General features: G+C 25.7%; 1 protein-coding gene across 4 annotated transcripts; it reads left to right on the top strand.

Moving 5' to 3' along the window:
• LOC126895831 (kelch-like protein 12) lies at positions 1-16087 on the top strand. Of its 4 annotated transcripts, XM_050668092.1 has the most exons (13): positions 1-182; positions 1876-2034; positions 8601-8668; positions 8725-8858; positions 9277-9508; positions 9583-9758; positions 12521-12623; positions 12966-13119; positions 13213-13337; positions 13667-13978; positions 14260-14406; positions 14467-14734; positions 15469-16087. In XM_050668092.1, exons 4-13 carry the CDS (start codon positions 8752-8754, stop codon positions 15669-15671), a joined length of 1827 nt encoding a protein of 608 aa, XP_050524049.1. In that variant the 5' UTR covers positions 1-182; positions 1876-2034; positions 8601-8668; positions 8725-8751; the 3' UTR covers positions 15672-16087. The 4 variants fall into 4 exon arrangements, with proteins under 4 accessions (XP_050524049.1, XP_050524050.1, XP_050524051.1 ...); XM_050668093.1 differs by lacking the exon at positions 1876-2034; XM_050668094.1 differs by lacking the exon at positions 8601-8668.
• Positions 16088-16942: the final 855 nt, after the last annotated feature.

Genomic DNA, 16942 nt, shown 5'->3' with positions numbered 1-16942 from the left:
TAACAATGAAAACTGAATTATAGAAGCATATGATATAGTTACTCGAACGTCGTTTTTATAATACGAATAAATTGTAAATCATTTTTGTTAGTCATCTTTCTTCAAGTTTAAAAATAAAGTAATGTCAATAATACTGTAGCAATTACAATTAAAAGGACCACATATATTACAAACTTGTTAAGGTATGAAATTAGTATGAATAATTCATAAAATTATTATTTTATTTTGTATATAATACTCAAAGAGAAATTAAAAAAAAAATTCAGAAAGTTAAAATTTGATCAATTATTATATAGAACTCGGATATTTATATAATTTAATTTCAAAAACATTATTAAAATATTTGTTAAATTAAATTTTATGCTATATAAGAAGAAAAAATAGTTGGAACATGTATAGATGATATCTGACAGTGATAAAATCAGTATCATAAAAAATGCTTTGATGCAAATCTGTAGATGGTGTTAAATTTAAGAAGTTGGTGAATTATACAAAGCAAAATGAATTTCTGTTTCTTTTGTTATTTCTGATTAGTAGTGTTATGATTTAGAGGTATAATATATAAATAAATATTTATTATTGCAATTAAACCTAGTATGAGATTGATGTTTAATATATAGGTATTGTAATTTTTACGGAGAAATTATAAAAAATTATAAAGTGTTTGTAAGTTTTATAACAAACGTGTATAAATAAAAAAGGGTTTGATACAAAAATTTTCAGAAGATAATTTTTGGTTAATTATGAATAAATGATCTACAAATAATTTTCATCAAAAATATACTTTTATTCAATTTTTCGTGCTCAAATCAGCAATTAGATTTTTTCTACCACCGCTAATTTTTGATATTCTCATAAAAACATTTTATTGATCCATACATTTTTCAAAAAGTTATAGCATAATAAAGTTAAAAATGTAAAATACAAAATTGAAAATTTGCACACAAAAATAGCATATGGTAGTCATTTTCACCACGAAGACAAGTCCAGAGGTCAACATTTTTTTTTTCAAATTATAGTACACTACATTAGCTTTAATTTAAGATATATATAAAAGTGTCAGACCTTCCGGAACATTTTCAAAAGTTAAGTTGAAAAAGTTAATTTTTTGTGAAAAAGTTGTCATATTAAATCCCCCCCTGTGGGCAGGTTAAGTGTCAAATTTACAAAAAAAAATATACCAAATAATAAGTAATGACATCAAGCATCTATATAAAAAAAAAATTTTATTGATATGTTCAGTTTTGAAAAAGTTATGGCAGTTTTTTGTAAAAAAAATTGAAAAAATTGAAAAAATTAGCGATTTTTAAATTTGTAATATTTATGGAGGTTTCCCCCATTTACGGGGAACGAGGGAATTTTTTTTAATTTTTAAGGGTAATGTCTTCGACTAGATACGATTTGTGATCTTTTGACATTTCGTTGAAAGAAATCGGTTCGGTGAGAGCTGAGAAAAAGTGGTAACAGACACAAAATAAAAAAAAACACATCATAGTAAAACCAATACCTTTTCAGCTTCGCATCGAAGCTAAAATGTTTTAAAGTTGGCAACTTAAAAAACATAAGCATAATTTTGAGATATTTGTCTAAATTGTTAGAATTAAATTTTTTTTTTCAATATTTGGTGATTATAAGTTCAACATGATTAAAATTGTGTTCTTATAACATATTCGTCATTAAAGTTGATCATTGAAAGTTGAAAAAAATGAATGACAGACACAAAAACCTTATAGTGAAATATTTTAATATGAATAAGTAATTCCTTCTCACAAAGGGAGACTAAATTGATAGGGTTTTTGATATTCTTTGAATATTATTTATTATTATTAATTTTTTATTTATTTTTCCACTTCAAAAAAAAATTATTTTTGCTAGCGGTGTTCGAACTTTGTAGCCCGAATTTATAAGACTGTAGAATTAACAACGCAACTAATGTGATCTACATGAATATGCAGATAAAAAGAATTATTTAAGCTCGTTCAAAAATTCAAAGTCTCTGTTCTTGACTTTGAGGAAGTAAAATAATCTAATAAAGTAAGCTTTAATTTAATATATGTTTAAGTTGAAGAAGTTAGTTTTTGAAAAAAGGTGTTATTTTAAATCCCCCCTGTAAGCAGGTTAAGTGTTAGATTTTCAAAAAAATGACATCAAATGAAAGGGAAATATCTAAGATTTTAATATAAAAAAAAATTATGTTGATTCATTAAATTTTGATAAAGTAGTGGAAGTTTTAAGAAAAAAAAGTGAAAAGAATGACGAAATTTACCGATTTGAAAAATTGTAATTTTTTTGGAAATTTCCCCTATTTACGGGGAACGAGGGATTTTTTTTCAATTTTTAAGGGTAATGTTTTTGACTAGATACAAATTGTGATCTTTTGACGTATCATTGAAAGAAATCGATCCAGTGAGAACTGAGAAAAAGTGGTAACAGACACAAAAAAAAGCATCATAATAAAATTAATATCTTCTCAGCTTCGCATTGAAAACACATCATAGTAAAATGATTACCTCACTAATAGATACCATCTATATTTATACAAACTATGTCACGTCCCCACTGTACCGTAACACCACTGTAATATTGTTTCTTAATGATGCAAATAACAATGATGAAATAATTTTTTTTCTACGTAAAAAAAAGTTTAAAATTAACAAATAAATTTCTCTTAAAATTATTTTTTAGTTCGACATAGGGTCACCATCAATATATAATTGATTTTGAGTTATCTTAACTAAAATGAAAAATCCAGTTTAAAATAATTAAAAATGTTAATCAATAAGTAACTTAAACAAGCTTTAAGATTGTGTTTTAATATATTGTAAGTAATTTAGTAAGTTATGATGAAAGAATTACTCTATATTAGAAAATCTTATATTATGCATCAAATTAAATGATATTTTTAAATAGTTATAATCATTAAAACTAATGCAAAATGAATTTTATATATAAAACTTATTATTTCAGTCTATAATATTATTCCTAATTTTATATCACAAAAGTAACATTTTTCATATTGTGAGTCAATATTGACTCAATTTACTTGTAGAAATGTTAAGTTTAATAAATCAAATTTGACTATTTACACAACTTTCAAAATTTAAATCTTCCTATTTCTTTTTCAGTTTAATGGTTTTATGGTTTATCAAGGGTTTATGATAATGTTTTATCAATACGAACAAAATAACTAATCTTATGAATAATTATTGTTCAAGACAAGAAAAAAATTATCATATTGATAAATATATCATAGGTTCAATAGTAATGATATATTTATCAAATTGAACAATGAATTTATTATATAGATCGAGGTTTTTCTCTGGGTGTAGAATATAACCAGAGAAATGGACATTAAGCACTTAAAATCATCTAATAAACTTCATTATAAGGACTCAAATAGGACTTAAAAACTTTGAAAAAGACAAAAAAAAAATCTTAAAAATTTCCCCTTATAATTATAAATACTAGATATTTGTACCTATTTTCCAAAACTACAATAAAATTATAAAAAAAAATTATGTTAATTGAAATCAGATTACATCTTTTATAAAAAAAAAGGACCTAAACTTATGTTTCTCGATTTTTTTGAGTTAATGGGTTTTTTGAAAAATGAATAAAAAATAGTTTAAATAATAACTGAAAACCAATTAATTTATTTAATCAAAAAATTATATTTAATTAAAAATTTTTCTTATCTTCATTATTGCAATTAATAATTCAGTGTTTTCTGATGTTTTCAAATGTAAAAGATCTCCTATTATTTAACAGTATCGTTTTATAAGCTGAGATAGTGCGTTCAACAATAACCAATGTAGTATGGGCATATTTTAAACTACATTTTCACTGGAATTGTCATCGTAAAATCGTTCACTGCCATCTTTACTAAGGAGTATTTTTGATATTTTTTCAATAATTTTCAAGCCATCATTTTTTTCAAAAACTTTATTTAGTTTAGTAATAATTGGTTTCCCGTGATTATCTTTTAATGTAGAAAATTTCTGTTGTAAATTTTGAACCACTGCTAGTGAATCACATAGTAAAACATCTTTTTTTTGTAGTTCTATAATGGTTTTAGTAAGAATTTCAAACTTATATTTTATATAAGCTAAATTGGCTTCTAAACCTGATTTCACTATACATATGTTAACTTTTTTGATACTGTCTTCGTTTTTGTCATTTAGACAGCTTACAACGTGAAGAATTTCTTTAAAATTTTCGCAATAATAAATTAAAGCCTCTATCCAAGACCCCCAACGAGTAATAATTGGTTCAGTGGATAAATTCATACCTGGAGCCTTCAATTTAAATAATTCAATACGAGATGGAGCTTTACGAATTTATTTTTCATATTTGATATTAATATTCATCAAATGTATCAAATTGTTCGCGAATTTCTCCGGCAAACCTGTGTAGTTCGTAGGCACAACAAGTAACGTAAATTATTTTTGTATAAAATCTTTAAGAACACTACCTGATTTTACCATACAGGGAGCAGCATCTGATAAAAATAATAAGACGTGATTGTACTTTATATCACCAGGCTATATAATAAGCCCCATTGCTTTTTCAAATAGTTTACAAATAGTTGAATGATTGGCCTTTTCTGATTCTTCTGAGTGTAATAAAAATATACGGCCTGGACAATCTGGTCTAAAAATTCCAACAATAACATTGGCTATAAATTGTCCTTCAACATCACATGTGTCATCAATTGACACCCCCCAAATTTTGTTTTGTTCGATTTCCATTTTCATTTTATCCATAGTAGTATTAAAAATGTCGTCAATATAACCTTTTCGTAATGTCGATTCCGTTGAAATACTATTACCGGTATACTTCACTAAAAATTTTCTAAATATATAATTGAAAGTTTATTTAACGGAATATTGGCAGAAACCACAGCTTGGCATAAATCCATATTGAAATTTGATTTCGTTGAATTTTGATTGATTAAAAGTGATTGAGCTTTATTCTGCGTATATTTTTCGTAACGCTCAACATTTTTAATGTGTTTATCAGTTCTTAAGTGTTGAGATATATTATACTTCTTTCCACACTTAAACTTATTTTACACATTTTACAATATAAAACATGCTCGTCTGTGGACAAAATATCAGACCCGAATTCTAAAACGTATTTTTAGCTTCGATGCGAAGCTGAGAAGGTATTAATTTTACTATGATGTGTTTTTTTTTTGTGTGTGTCTGTTACCATTTTTTCTCAGCTCTCACCGAACGGATTTCTTTCAACGATACGTCAAAATATCACAAATCGTATCTAGTCGAAGACATTACCCTCTAAAATTGAAAAAAATTCCCTCGTTCTCCGTAAATGGGGGAAACCTCCAAAAAAATTACAAATTTAAAAATCGTTAGTTTTCGAAATTTTTTCAATTTTTTTTACTTAAAACTGCCATAACTTTTTCAAAAATGAACATACCTATCATTTGGTATATTTTTTTTTGTAAAATTAATCCTTTACCAGCCCACAGGGGGGGATTCAAAATGACAACTTTTTCACAAAAAATTAACTTTTTAACATAACTTTTGAAAGTGTTCCGGAAATTTGGCACTTTTATATATATCTTAAATTAAAGCTAATGTAATGTACTTTATTATGCAAAAAAAAAAATTTCGGACTTTATTTTGTCTTTACGGTGAAAATGACTACCGAATGCTATTTTTGTGTGAAAATTCTCGATTTCATATTTTACATTTTTAACTTTATAATGTTATAACTTTTTGAAAAATGTATGGATCAATACAATTTTTTTATAAGAAATAATATTTATATACTTCTTTCATTCGACATACTTTTTTTTTTAGTCGGACTATTTCCCTTAATACAGGGGGGTTAAAATCTTTAAAATGCATATAGAAAGTAGAATATTTTCAACTTAATTTTTGAAAGTTTTCCGGAATTACTGACACTTTTATATATATCTTAAATTAAAGCTTATGTAGTATACTTAAATATTAAAAAAAAAATTCGGACTTTATTTTGTTTTCATTTTTTATTAACTTTGATCATCAAAGTTAATAAAAATTTCTCGACTTCAAAGAAACAAAAAAAAATCAGTTTAATCCCTTTATAATAAAATAAAATACAAAACCAAGAATTTTAACACAAAAATAACATATATTTGAATACGGTAGCTATTTTCACCATGAAAACAAAATAAAGTCCGAAATTTTTTTTTTAATATTAAGGTATATTACATAAGTTTTAATTTATAAAGATATATATAAAAGTGTCAGTATTTACGGAATACTTTCAAAAGTTAAGTTGAAAAAGTTAATTTTTTATGAAAAAGTTGTCGTTTTGAATCTTCCCTGTGGGCAGGTAAAGGGTTAAATTTATAAAAAAATATACCAAATTAAAGGTAATGATATCATGCATCTATAAAAAAAAATGATTATATTGATTTATTCATTTTTGAAAAACTTATGGCAGTTTTAAGTAAAAAAAATTGAAAAATTACGAAAATTAGCGATTTTTAAATTTGTAATTTTTTTGGAGTTTCCCACATTTACGGGGAACGAGGGAAATTTTTTCAATTATTGAGGGTAATGTCTTCGATTAGATACGAATTGTGATCTTTTGACGTATCGTTGAAAGACATCCGTTCGGTGAGAGCTGAGATTGAGCGTTCACAGATACAAAAAAAATTTAAAAAGAACAACACATCATAGTAAAATAATACCTTCTCAGCTTCGCATCGAAGCTAAAAAAATACGTATGTGATGAAAATATTTTTATTTTGTTCTTTCGCAAATGTCCAATAATAATATAATAAAAAAAATCAGAATTTATTGTGTCATTGTTATAAATTGTATTTAAATGTATAAAATAAGCAATATATGCAAAAAACACTATAAAAACATAATTTTTAAAAAAAGCATCAAAATAAGCAAAAAGAAGCACATTTAAATTTGATATACGATTTCGTTGTCACATGCCATAAATTTGTATAGAACTCTGCTACTTATTATGTTAATGCAAAAATATGAGCGAATGCTTTAAATTCCGATTCCTGAATATAATTATACGGAATATAATTTTTAATATTTCAATTGTAGCATCTATTTAAACACCAAGAATTATTAGACTAAGACTAATGATTACTAAGACTTATATTTAAATGATTTATTACAATAAAAATACAAAAAAAAAATAGTGATTTTAACGAAATTTGAGTTTTCTTTTTAAATTTACTGTTAATAGTAATTTTATAAGTTTCTGATCACATATCAATCTAAAAAATACATTTTTTATATCTCATAAATTTTTCTATTTAATTATATAAATTCTTAACTTGCAAGTTGAGCTACAATGTGATTAAAAGTTTAACATTTTTAAATTATAAAATTCATAAAAATTAACATTAAAAGATCAAATAATAAGTTAAAAATGTCAATTTTGAATTGAAATTTTGGACGGATTATTTAAAAATTTTTTTCTTAAAAAAATTACAGTGATGGGATTCTTGACATTTATTGTAGTTATTCAATTTAAATGAGATAAAAATCAAACAAACATTAAATTTTTTTTGTACTTTAAAAAAAAAATTAAGATGAAATGCAAACAATATTAGATTGTCGGAGGGGATTCGAACTTCGTACCCTATGCGTATAAAACTCTATTATATTATACACAGCCACTGTAAATTACACTGTTTTAGCTGAAAATGACAATTTATGATAGTTCAAAAATTCAAAGTCGCTTTATTAACTTTGAGGAGGCGAAATAATCAAAATAAGTATAAATTTATAATTAATATAAGTCAGATTCATGTAAATTTTATAAAACTTGATGGACTCATTACTATAGCAAATTAGGATAAAGTATTTTAAAATAAACAAAACAAAAATAAAATTTGAACACAAAAATAGCAGGTATTTTAAATACGGCATCCATTTGTATAAAGAAAATAGGTCGTGGGTGCAATTTTTTTTTTATAATTTATAGTACGTAACATAAATTTTAATTTGAAATATGTTCAAAGAATGCAGTACTTTCGGAACATTTTCAAAACTTAAATTGAAAAGTTGCTATTTTGAATCCCCTCCTGTGGGCAAGTAAAGGTTACGGGTATCGAGGAAAATTTTTTTAATTTTTGAGGATAATGTTATGTATGTTCATCATATATTTCATCTAGTTTAATATTCTATATTATAATTTGCATGGAAATGCGTGTGTATAGATTCATTTATCCTAGAAGCTTTATCTAAGTCATGGAATCTCTAGAATAAAAATGTTTAATTTGTATAACATTATATCATTTTTACAACTTATTTAATTCTCAAATTTACCTTAGTAGTAAAAATTGATTTGTAACAACGGAGTTAAAAATAATGAGACATTTTTTCCTGTTTTGATACATTTTATAGATAAACTATAAAACAAATTAACTGATGTTACAAAATAAGTCATTAGTTTCGTTTTCTGTAAAATTATAACTTAAATTTATTTAAAATACAAATACGTAGTGGCGCAATTTTCTTTGACTGTAATGAATATAAAGAACAATTAATCGACTAAATTACTAGGAGATCAATATTTTCATTGAAACTTTTAATAAATAAAAATTATAATTTTAGATAATAAAATCTGTTTCTTGATCAAAATATAACAACATTATTTCTAGTCTTTATGCCAACGATCAAAAGTAAGAATAATTTTAAAATCAAAATTATTAAAAATAATTAATTGTTTGAACTTTAGGTCAAGTTAATCATTTCAAATATCAAAATGACAGATTATGAACAATCACAGACAATTGAAATATATTCATATCAAAATGAAGAAAAACTCAAAACTATATATGGTTTTCTGGATGTTTTGGAATCTTTTCGTCAGTAAGTATAATTTTATTATAATTAATTGTATTTAAGTATAAATTATAAACTCTTTATAAATAAATAAGTTTAGAAGTAAGTTGTTTTAGCATTTTATTGTAGACTGGATGTCAAGTGCTGGTATGACTTTTTATCATAAGACATTTTTCGACCGTATTTCTAGTTCCGTTAAGGTATAAAAATATTAACATCTTTTAAAGTATCGATCCAACAATTGTTATCGACTAGCCATTTCCTTAATTAGATCATTTTCTATCTTATAAGCTAGTTAAATATGCATGTGCTGTTTGAAAAAATTAAGTTATAAGTGATGAACATGAAAAATATTTCATGATGAATTGAGAAAACAGATAAAAGATTTAAGAAACTTCGTTTCCAAATCAATAATACCATTTTTTGCTTTAATATTATATTTTAGATCTAGAACACTATGTGATGTTACTCTCGTGACCAACGACGATCTAAAAATTCCTGCACACAAAGTGATTTTAGCAGCAGCAAGTCCAGTATTTTTATCTATGTTCAATAATGACTTCAAAGAAAGCAAAGAGGATTATATTCCAATAAGAGGAATTGATTCAGATGTGTTAAAAATTATAATGTCTTATTTGTACACTTATCACTTAGAAGTAAATCAAAGTAATGTTGAGGTAAATTTCAAACTTAATATGTGTGTACTTTTATAATGCAATCATTTGCTGTAACTAATAATGTATTTTTTTAGAGAATTTTAAAAGCAGTTGATTACTTAGATTTAAATCATGCCAAAAACGTGTGCTATCGATATATCGAAGAAAATATAAGTCCAACCAATTGTATAAATTTTATGAAAACGACCGAAATGATTTCCAATACTAAGCTTTATGATTATTGTTTTTTGTACACTATAAAAAATATTAGGTGAGTAATTAACAGTGATGAGCAATACTAAATGGACACTATTTTAGGTATATTTAAATATTTATAATGGGAGTGGGCAATAAAAAATTTAAGGTATATTAGGATAAGGATAAGGTACATATCAAAAAATTTAGGACTTTTTTGGGCAAACTGTTTTGTTATTAGTGGTACATAAAAATGTAAAAAAAAGCACAAAAAATACTATATATATAACCATTTTTAAGCTTCTTTTTCAAGTAAACATATTAGACTGACTAATGTATATATTTTTTTACATTTTTTTTGCATATCATAAAAGCTGACTTTTTTGCTACAAATACACACCTAAAACATTTATTTAATAATTATTATCTATTTTTTCGGCTTTTTCATATTTTTACTGTCAGTAAAATGCTTCAATGTTTGAAAAATTTAAATAAATGAGATATTAAATGTTTTAGGTATCTATTTTATTGCAAAATATTAATCTGTAAGATTGTACACAAATAAATAAATAAATATATCTTTTTTTGAAAAATCACACTTTCTTATATTGTTTAAATGAGGAGAAAAGTGCATTTAAATGACGTTTTAAGGTTAATCAGAAAAGCTCAAATTGGAAAGGGTACGTTCTTTTGGTGTGTATTACTGATTTATAGAAAAGCAAAAAAAAATTTTTTTTGGTCAGACTATACCACACAGGTAATTGACTAACTATGTCTAACGATTTTTCTTTAAAAATATTAGTGTTGTTATATATATAATATATGTAATTATTTTATTTGTTATAAATCTTTGTTGAGCTACTTGTCAAGAAAAATAAAGATTCTATCTTAAAAATAAATAAATTTTAAACGAGATATCACTATTTTAAGTTTAGGGGATTTAACAAATAAAACAGTAGTCAGACAAATACAGTAACATTAGTATTTAGTGTACCGATAAGAACTATTGGTATGTTGTACCGCAATGTGAAAAACTTGTACGATTGCTGTTTTCATTAACTATGATTTCGCGCTTAACATCATGTGTTATGAAATAGTGCATCATAATAGATTATGGTTCATGTAAGATCGCGAAAAATCGTTTGCTCACATTTAAGATATCATTAGCTTAACAAATATTATGATAGTATTTCATTCTATGAATATGTATGTTTTATTGTTATGTTGATTTTTTACCGCGCTTCGCTCCCTTCATTAGAGTTGATACGATTTGTGATTTTATAGTGAAATTAATACCTTCTCTGCTTCGCATCGAAACTAAAATAGTGTTACCATTTTAAAATTGAATGTTGATACTGATTTAAAAATGAAGGATCATAAAAATGTAATTTTACTCACTGAGCAGACCAAGATAGAAATATAATATTTAAAAAAAAAAGGTTACTTATATTTTCAGAGATAATTTGTGAGGCATAGTTAATCAATCAATCTGTATAGTATAAATATACATAAGATGATTATTTTAGACTAATCACTCGATTTCTCATAAAATAATAATTATGTTAAGCCAGTTATTTTTTAGTGTCATATATTTCTCCATTATTAATTATTTTTTGAATTCTTTTCTTATGTCTTATAAAGGTGGAACTTTATTTTATAAACTAGTTAAATTAGCGACCTATGACATATTTTTTACTTAACAAGTTTTATGTTATATTATTAACTTTATTATATAAAAATATTATTTTTGGTAAAAATGGCTTTTTTTAATCGTATTCCTGTTTATAATATAGTTTAAAAATATACATAAACCATCAATTATAGAAAAAGTATTTTTTCGTCTCTCTTAAAATATGAGGAAAAGTCTTTTTATTCAATAGAACAAAATTTAAAAAAGTAACAAATAGTCATAAAGTAGCATAAATAAAATCAATATAATAAAACATAATTAATTCATGAAATTTGTGGTTAAAAATATCGATAATTTTTTGTTTTTATCTTTTTGGGTTCATTTTTTAAAATAAAAACCGGCATATAATAATTAACGTATTAATTATTAATGTATTTCTTATCGTATTAAACACTTCAGAAAGATAAAATTCTTAGTAAAGTAGTAAATGATAACGTTTCTGTAACAACCTACAAGACGACAATTTTTTTGCTCCACGTGATAACTATATCAACTAACATTTGATACATTTAATAAATTTAATCAACCAACTTTTGAATACGGGGGCATGTGCTCCTGTGCCTGCCTCAAAATTTCCAATGAATATTATCAAACCTTTGATAGTCTAAAATTTAATCGGTTTTCTTAACTATAGATAAAAACTAGTGTTTTTTCGATAATATTGAACTGCCGACTGTCGAACAGTTACTATGATTGATATGATTGCTAACCATTCAGCAAATTATGCGGATGAAAACAACTAAATGAAACAATAAATATCCTATTTAAATGAAAATTTTCATGAGTGGATACTTTTGACAATCAATATTTAATATACGGTAGTTTTCATTCGAATAAAGACTAAGGAATATTAAATACTAAATAGTCAAAAGTATTCAGTGATGAAAATCTCTTTCGGAAGTATTTTTTCGAATTAAAATTATCCTGTACATTTATTCTGTATTTAGGTCCTGTATATAGAGTTGGCAATATCAATGTTAGTTTGGGCGTTTCATTAAATTTAAAGCGTACTTTTTAATTTGTAATTAATAACTCATTTTAAATAATTTGTCCATCCCTGTCTGTAAAGCGAATGATTAAAAATGATTTGCTCTTGTATGATCAAATTTGTATACAAGCTTATAGTAATTATGTTTGTAACTTATTAGTGAAGTAATGGAACAAGATGTGGTGAGCTTGTATGAGTTATCGAGTGAAGATATCATTAAGTTTATTTCAAATAATCATTTAGAAGTAAAATCGGAAATGCAGGTTAGTTTAACAATTCAATATACTTCTATTATAACAGATTATTTAATTTATTCAGAGTTTTTTATCCTATTATTGTTAAATAGGGAGACGGTGCCAAATACACACTGTCTCGAACTCGAGACTCGAGAGATCGGTTCAGTAATTGGTGTTGCCCTCTCTCTCCCCAGTGACGAACTAACCACTCGTCCCGAAGTTTCCTTCCTGTTAAGAAACATTTTCTTCAAGGTTTTTACTATAAACTTTAATGGATTGCAAAAGCGTTTTAAAAAAATTGTTATCAAATACTTGAATAGAATTTTTTGCATAATTAATTTCTTGAATAGTAGTATTTATTTATTATAGGTTTTTAATTTAGTAATAAATTGGATAAAATATGATGAGGATAACCGACAACAAATATTGCCTGAACTAATGAATTATATTCGATTGCCTCAAGTGCCCAAGGAAGATTTGGAAGATATATACAGCGAACCATTATTGGTTGCTCAAAAGGACTGTAAGTTACCTTTTTTTAGTCATACATTTTAGATAAAATAAATAATTTAACTATTTGATTTGGCATTCACTTATAAAATTATACATACAACAGGTCTAAATAATATTTTAATGGAAATCGCTAAGACGTATACAAGTTCACCGAAAAAATTGGAGAACTACATAGGGTCGTCTTTCAAAGGAAGAAGACGAACACCACTTAACCTAGGAACACCTGAAGTATAAAAGAAACGTTTTCAATCATGAAATTATACAATTTTAACAATTAAACATTCGTTTACAACTTTTCATTGTTTAATTTACATTATAATTCATATACAAGTTAAAACTTTGTTTTAGTAAAATATTTCTTTTAGTGTTGATTATGCATATATAACTTTTGAATTAATATTTTATCATTGGAAAAAATTTAATTTGAGTTGTTAGTAAATAACTAATATTTTTGAAGGTTATAAATATTACATTAAATGTGTATTACCTTGAAGAACGTTAATTCTATGTTAAAAAGGCATATATAAAATTAAAACTGTAATTTTTATTCTATTTAGGTGATTTTTGCCATTCGTAATATACCAGAGAATGATAGTAATTTTATTGAATATTTAGACACTACTAGTAACAGTCCCAAGTGGAAGATTGGAGTTTCTTTATTAAGCCCTCAACGGAACTGGTCACAAATAGTATCTACTGAACGAGGAACATTATATGCGATTGGTGGTGTAACAAAAGATAATATTCCTACCACTCATGTTGATTTATTAGATCTTACAAGTGTGTGTCATAGATGGACACCTGTAGCACCAATGCATATACCACGTAAATGTTTTGCTGTGTGTATACACAAAAACAACATATTTGTTGTAAGTGTACTTTATCCTAATTAAATGAATTAAAATTTATAGTTTCTCAATAAATATAAATAAAATCTCAAGACAAAAATGGAGACTTCAACACATTAAGTATCATAAATAATTTGATAAAATACGAGTAGTCCTTTTTAACGCAAAACCTTAATGAATGTTAACTAACAGAATTTAAATAGCCTTAGTGAGGCGGTTAAGCAAAGATTTAGTTAATTATTTGTTTAAATATTCGTTAGATTAATTAATGTAGTAGTCATAAAGCGTACGATATTTTAAAGGTTGGTGGAGCTGGTATCGACGGGTATTCGTTGGATTCCATTGAGATCTACGATATTAATCTGAACAGATGGAATTTAATTTCATCAACTATGAATATACCACGAGAATTTTGTAGTGCTGCTTATCATGACGGATTTATTTATGTTGTGAGTTATCATAATTTTATTTTTATTTATTTAACGATTGTATTATTGAATGATTATTAGATTGGAGGAATAACCAACAATGACGAAACGCTTTCTTCAGTAGAGCGGTACGAAATAGAAACTGAAGATTGTGTATTATTAACGTCCATTATGCCTCTTCCCAAGTACAACACATGTGTTGCTAAAATTGATGATCTTCTATATGTGATTGGCGGTGTGAGTCTTATCAATGGAAACCGAACTTACTATAGTAGTGTGCATGCTTTCAATTTAACAACACACGAGTGGATACTGTTACCTAATTTATATCGTCCTCGAAGCCAAGCAAGTAGGTAGTTTTCAAAATTATTCTTCATACATTGTTTGGTAGAGAGCACCTTTAACAAAGACCTAGTGGACCTAATGTAACGCCGTCGAGTATTTTATATGGTTGACAGCTGATCTTTGGCATTTTTGACTTACCTACCCTCTCGCTCACTCATTTATTAGTTTTGTTGCGCCCTTGTGCTCAAGCTCTTAAAGCTCTTGTGCCCTTCCACACTTCCGGTGATGGGTCCTAATCATCAATGAAGAACTGTGATTATACGCGGCCATTCACAACGTCGTATAATACTTAAACCTAGTCAGTGGTCACGCCATCATTAACATTCTCATACAGTCCACTACTCATCACTATCGCCACATCATCGAAGACTAATGGTTTAGTTAATTAATGATTTTTCGATATATGTAATTTATTCATTTTAATCTTAACTGTTTTGTTTTATGCCGGCATTACTATTTAAGGGCCTGCGATACCGTTCCAAACTTAAGATCCTCATTACAGAACTTAAATATATTAATTATTTAATTATTATTTTTGGGTTATTAATTGGATGTGCGGTTAACCGGCATCTACCCAGGTGACCCTTTCTCTTGCGTTTCAATAATAAAACATGCAAGACGACAATAAATTGCGGTACACGAGTAGTCGCCCTACGGTCTAACTATGTCGTACGAAACATGCGTCATTGATCTTACCTTGTTTTGCACGTATGATATGGCCAAAATATTTTGTTTCAGATGTAGTGGTTATTAACAAAACCTTATACGTGTTCGGAGGATTTACTAAGGTCAAAGAGGCATTGCTTACAACAGAAATGTACGATGCTAGGTTGAACAGATGGAAAATGACAAGTAACATGCAGTCAAGATTCAAAGACCGCAACGCCATTACAATTAGCAAAAAATTACTACAACTTACTGGCATTTCAGATGTCATCTAAACTATTTTTTATGATTGAATTTAACTATAACAGATTTTATTATCGAATTTATTACATTTTTACTCCAATTGAATCGTATTCAAATCATCTTTACATATTTAACTACTATATTACAATTAAATAATTACGTTAAATTTTGTAATTTTTTTAAGGACGTTATTGTATTATGAATAATTACAGATAAAAGACATATTAAAGTTTGAGTATTTCTCGTATAAGCAAATTATTTATACAATTTTATTTTTATATTTGACTATTACTTTATTTTATAATTATATACTGTATAATTTATAATAAGCTATTCAATTTTTTATTTGATTGTGTAGGATAAAATATTTCTGTTTTTCGAAAATTGTTAAGCAATTCTACAAATTTTTCAGGCGAGAAAAAATAAAATTTTAATATTATGGTGTGAATTAGTGATTTAAAATTTCGAAAAATAAAATAAATTGAAATATTTTACTAAAACTTTTCATGAAATATTCGACATTTTTTTTCATATTAAAGTATATTACAAAAGCTTTAATTTAAGATATATATAAAAGTGTTATATTTCCGAAACATTTTCAAAAAATAAGTGGAAGAAGTTCTTTTTTTTATATGAAATTTTAAGTTTTGAATCCCTCCCTGTCTAATGGAAAATGGTCCTATTTAAAAAAAAATTAAATCGAATGAAAACGGTATATACATAGTATTTATCATAAAAAAATTGAATTGTACCATAAATTTTTCAAAAAGTTATAGCATTATAAAGTTAAAAATATAAAATAGAATTTTTTTATTAAAATCATATTTTTTTTTATATTAATTTATATTTTTTAAGCTTTAATTTAAAACAAAAGTGTCTATATTTCTGGAACTCTTTCAAAAATTAAGCTGAAAAAGTTGTCATTTTAAATCCCTTTCCGTGGTCAAATTAAAAAAAATTTACACCAAGTGATAGGGGTAAATACCAAAAATACCAATACAAATACATTTACATTTATCCATACTTTTTTGAAAAAGTTATGACAGTTTTAAGTAAAAAAAATGAAAAAAATGTGGAAAATTAGCGATATTTTTAAATTTGTAATTTTTTTGGAGATTTCCTCATCGACGGGGAACGAGGAAAATTTTTTTTAATTTTTGACGGTTATGTCTTGGACCATTTATAGAAATCTGATTCAAGGAGAGCTGAGAAAAAGTGATAACAGACACAAAAAATACACTTCACAGTAAAATTAATACCTTCTCATCATCGCATCGAAGTTAAAAAATAAAATAAATCAATA

This window comes from Daktulosphaira vitifoliae, unplaced genomic scaffold, assembly GCF_025091365.1.
Source record: "Daktulosphaira vitifoliae isolate Bord-2020 unplaced genomic scaffold, ASM2509136v1 Scaffold_1, whole genome shotgun sequence".
In the NCBI taxonomy this organism is placed as follows: Eukaryota; Metazoa; Arthropoda; class Insecta; order Hemiptera; family Phylloxeridae; genus Daktulosphaira; species Daktulosphaira vitifoliae.
The sequence above is the reverse complement of the archived record's forward strand: the minus strand, read 5'-3'. Positions and strand labels throughout refer to the sequence as shown.

What these genes read in the sequence shown, in the direction of transcription:
- LOC126895831 (XM_050668095.1), top strand. Translation starts at nt 8,752, where the DNA reads ATGACAGATTATGAACAATCACAGACAATTGAAATATATTCATATCAA. An exon ending in GTTTTGGAATCTTTTCGTCA is followed by an intron (nt 8,859 to 9,276) that starts GTAAGTATAATT and finishes ATTATATTTTAG; the next exon opens with ATCTAGAACACTATGTGATG. An exon ending in ACAAAAACAACATATTTGTT is followed by an intron (nt 13,979 to 14,259) that starts GTAAGTGTACTT and finishes GATATTTTAAAG; the next exon opens with GTTGGTGGAGCTGGTATCGA.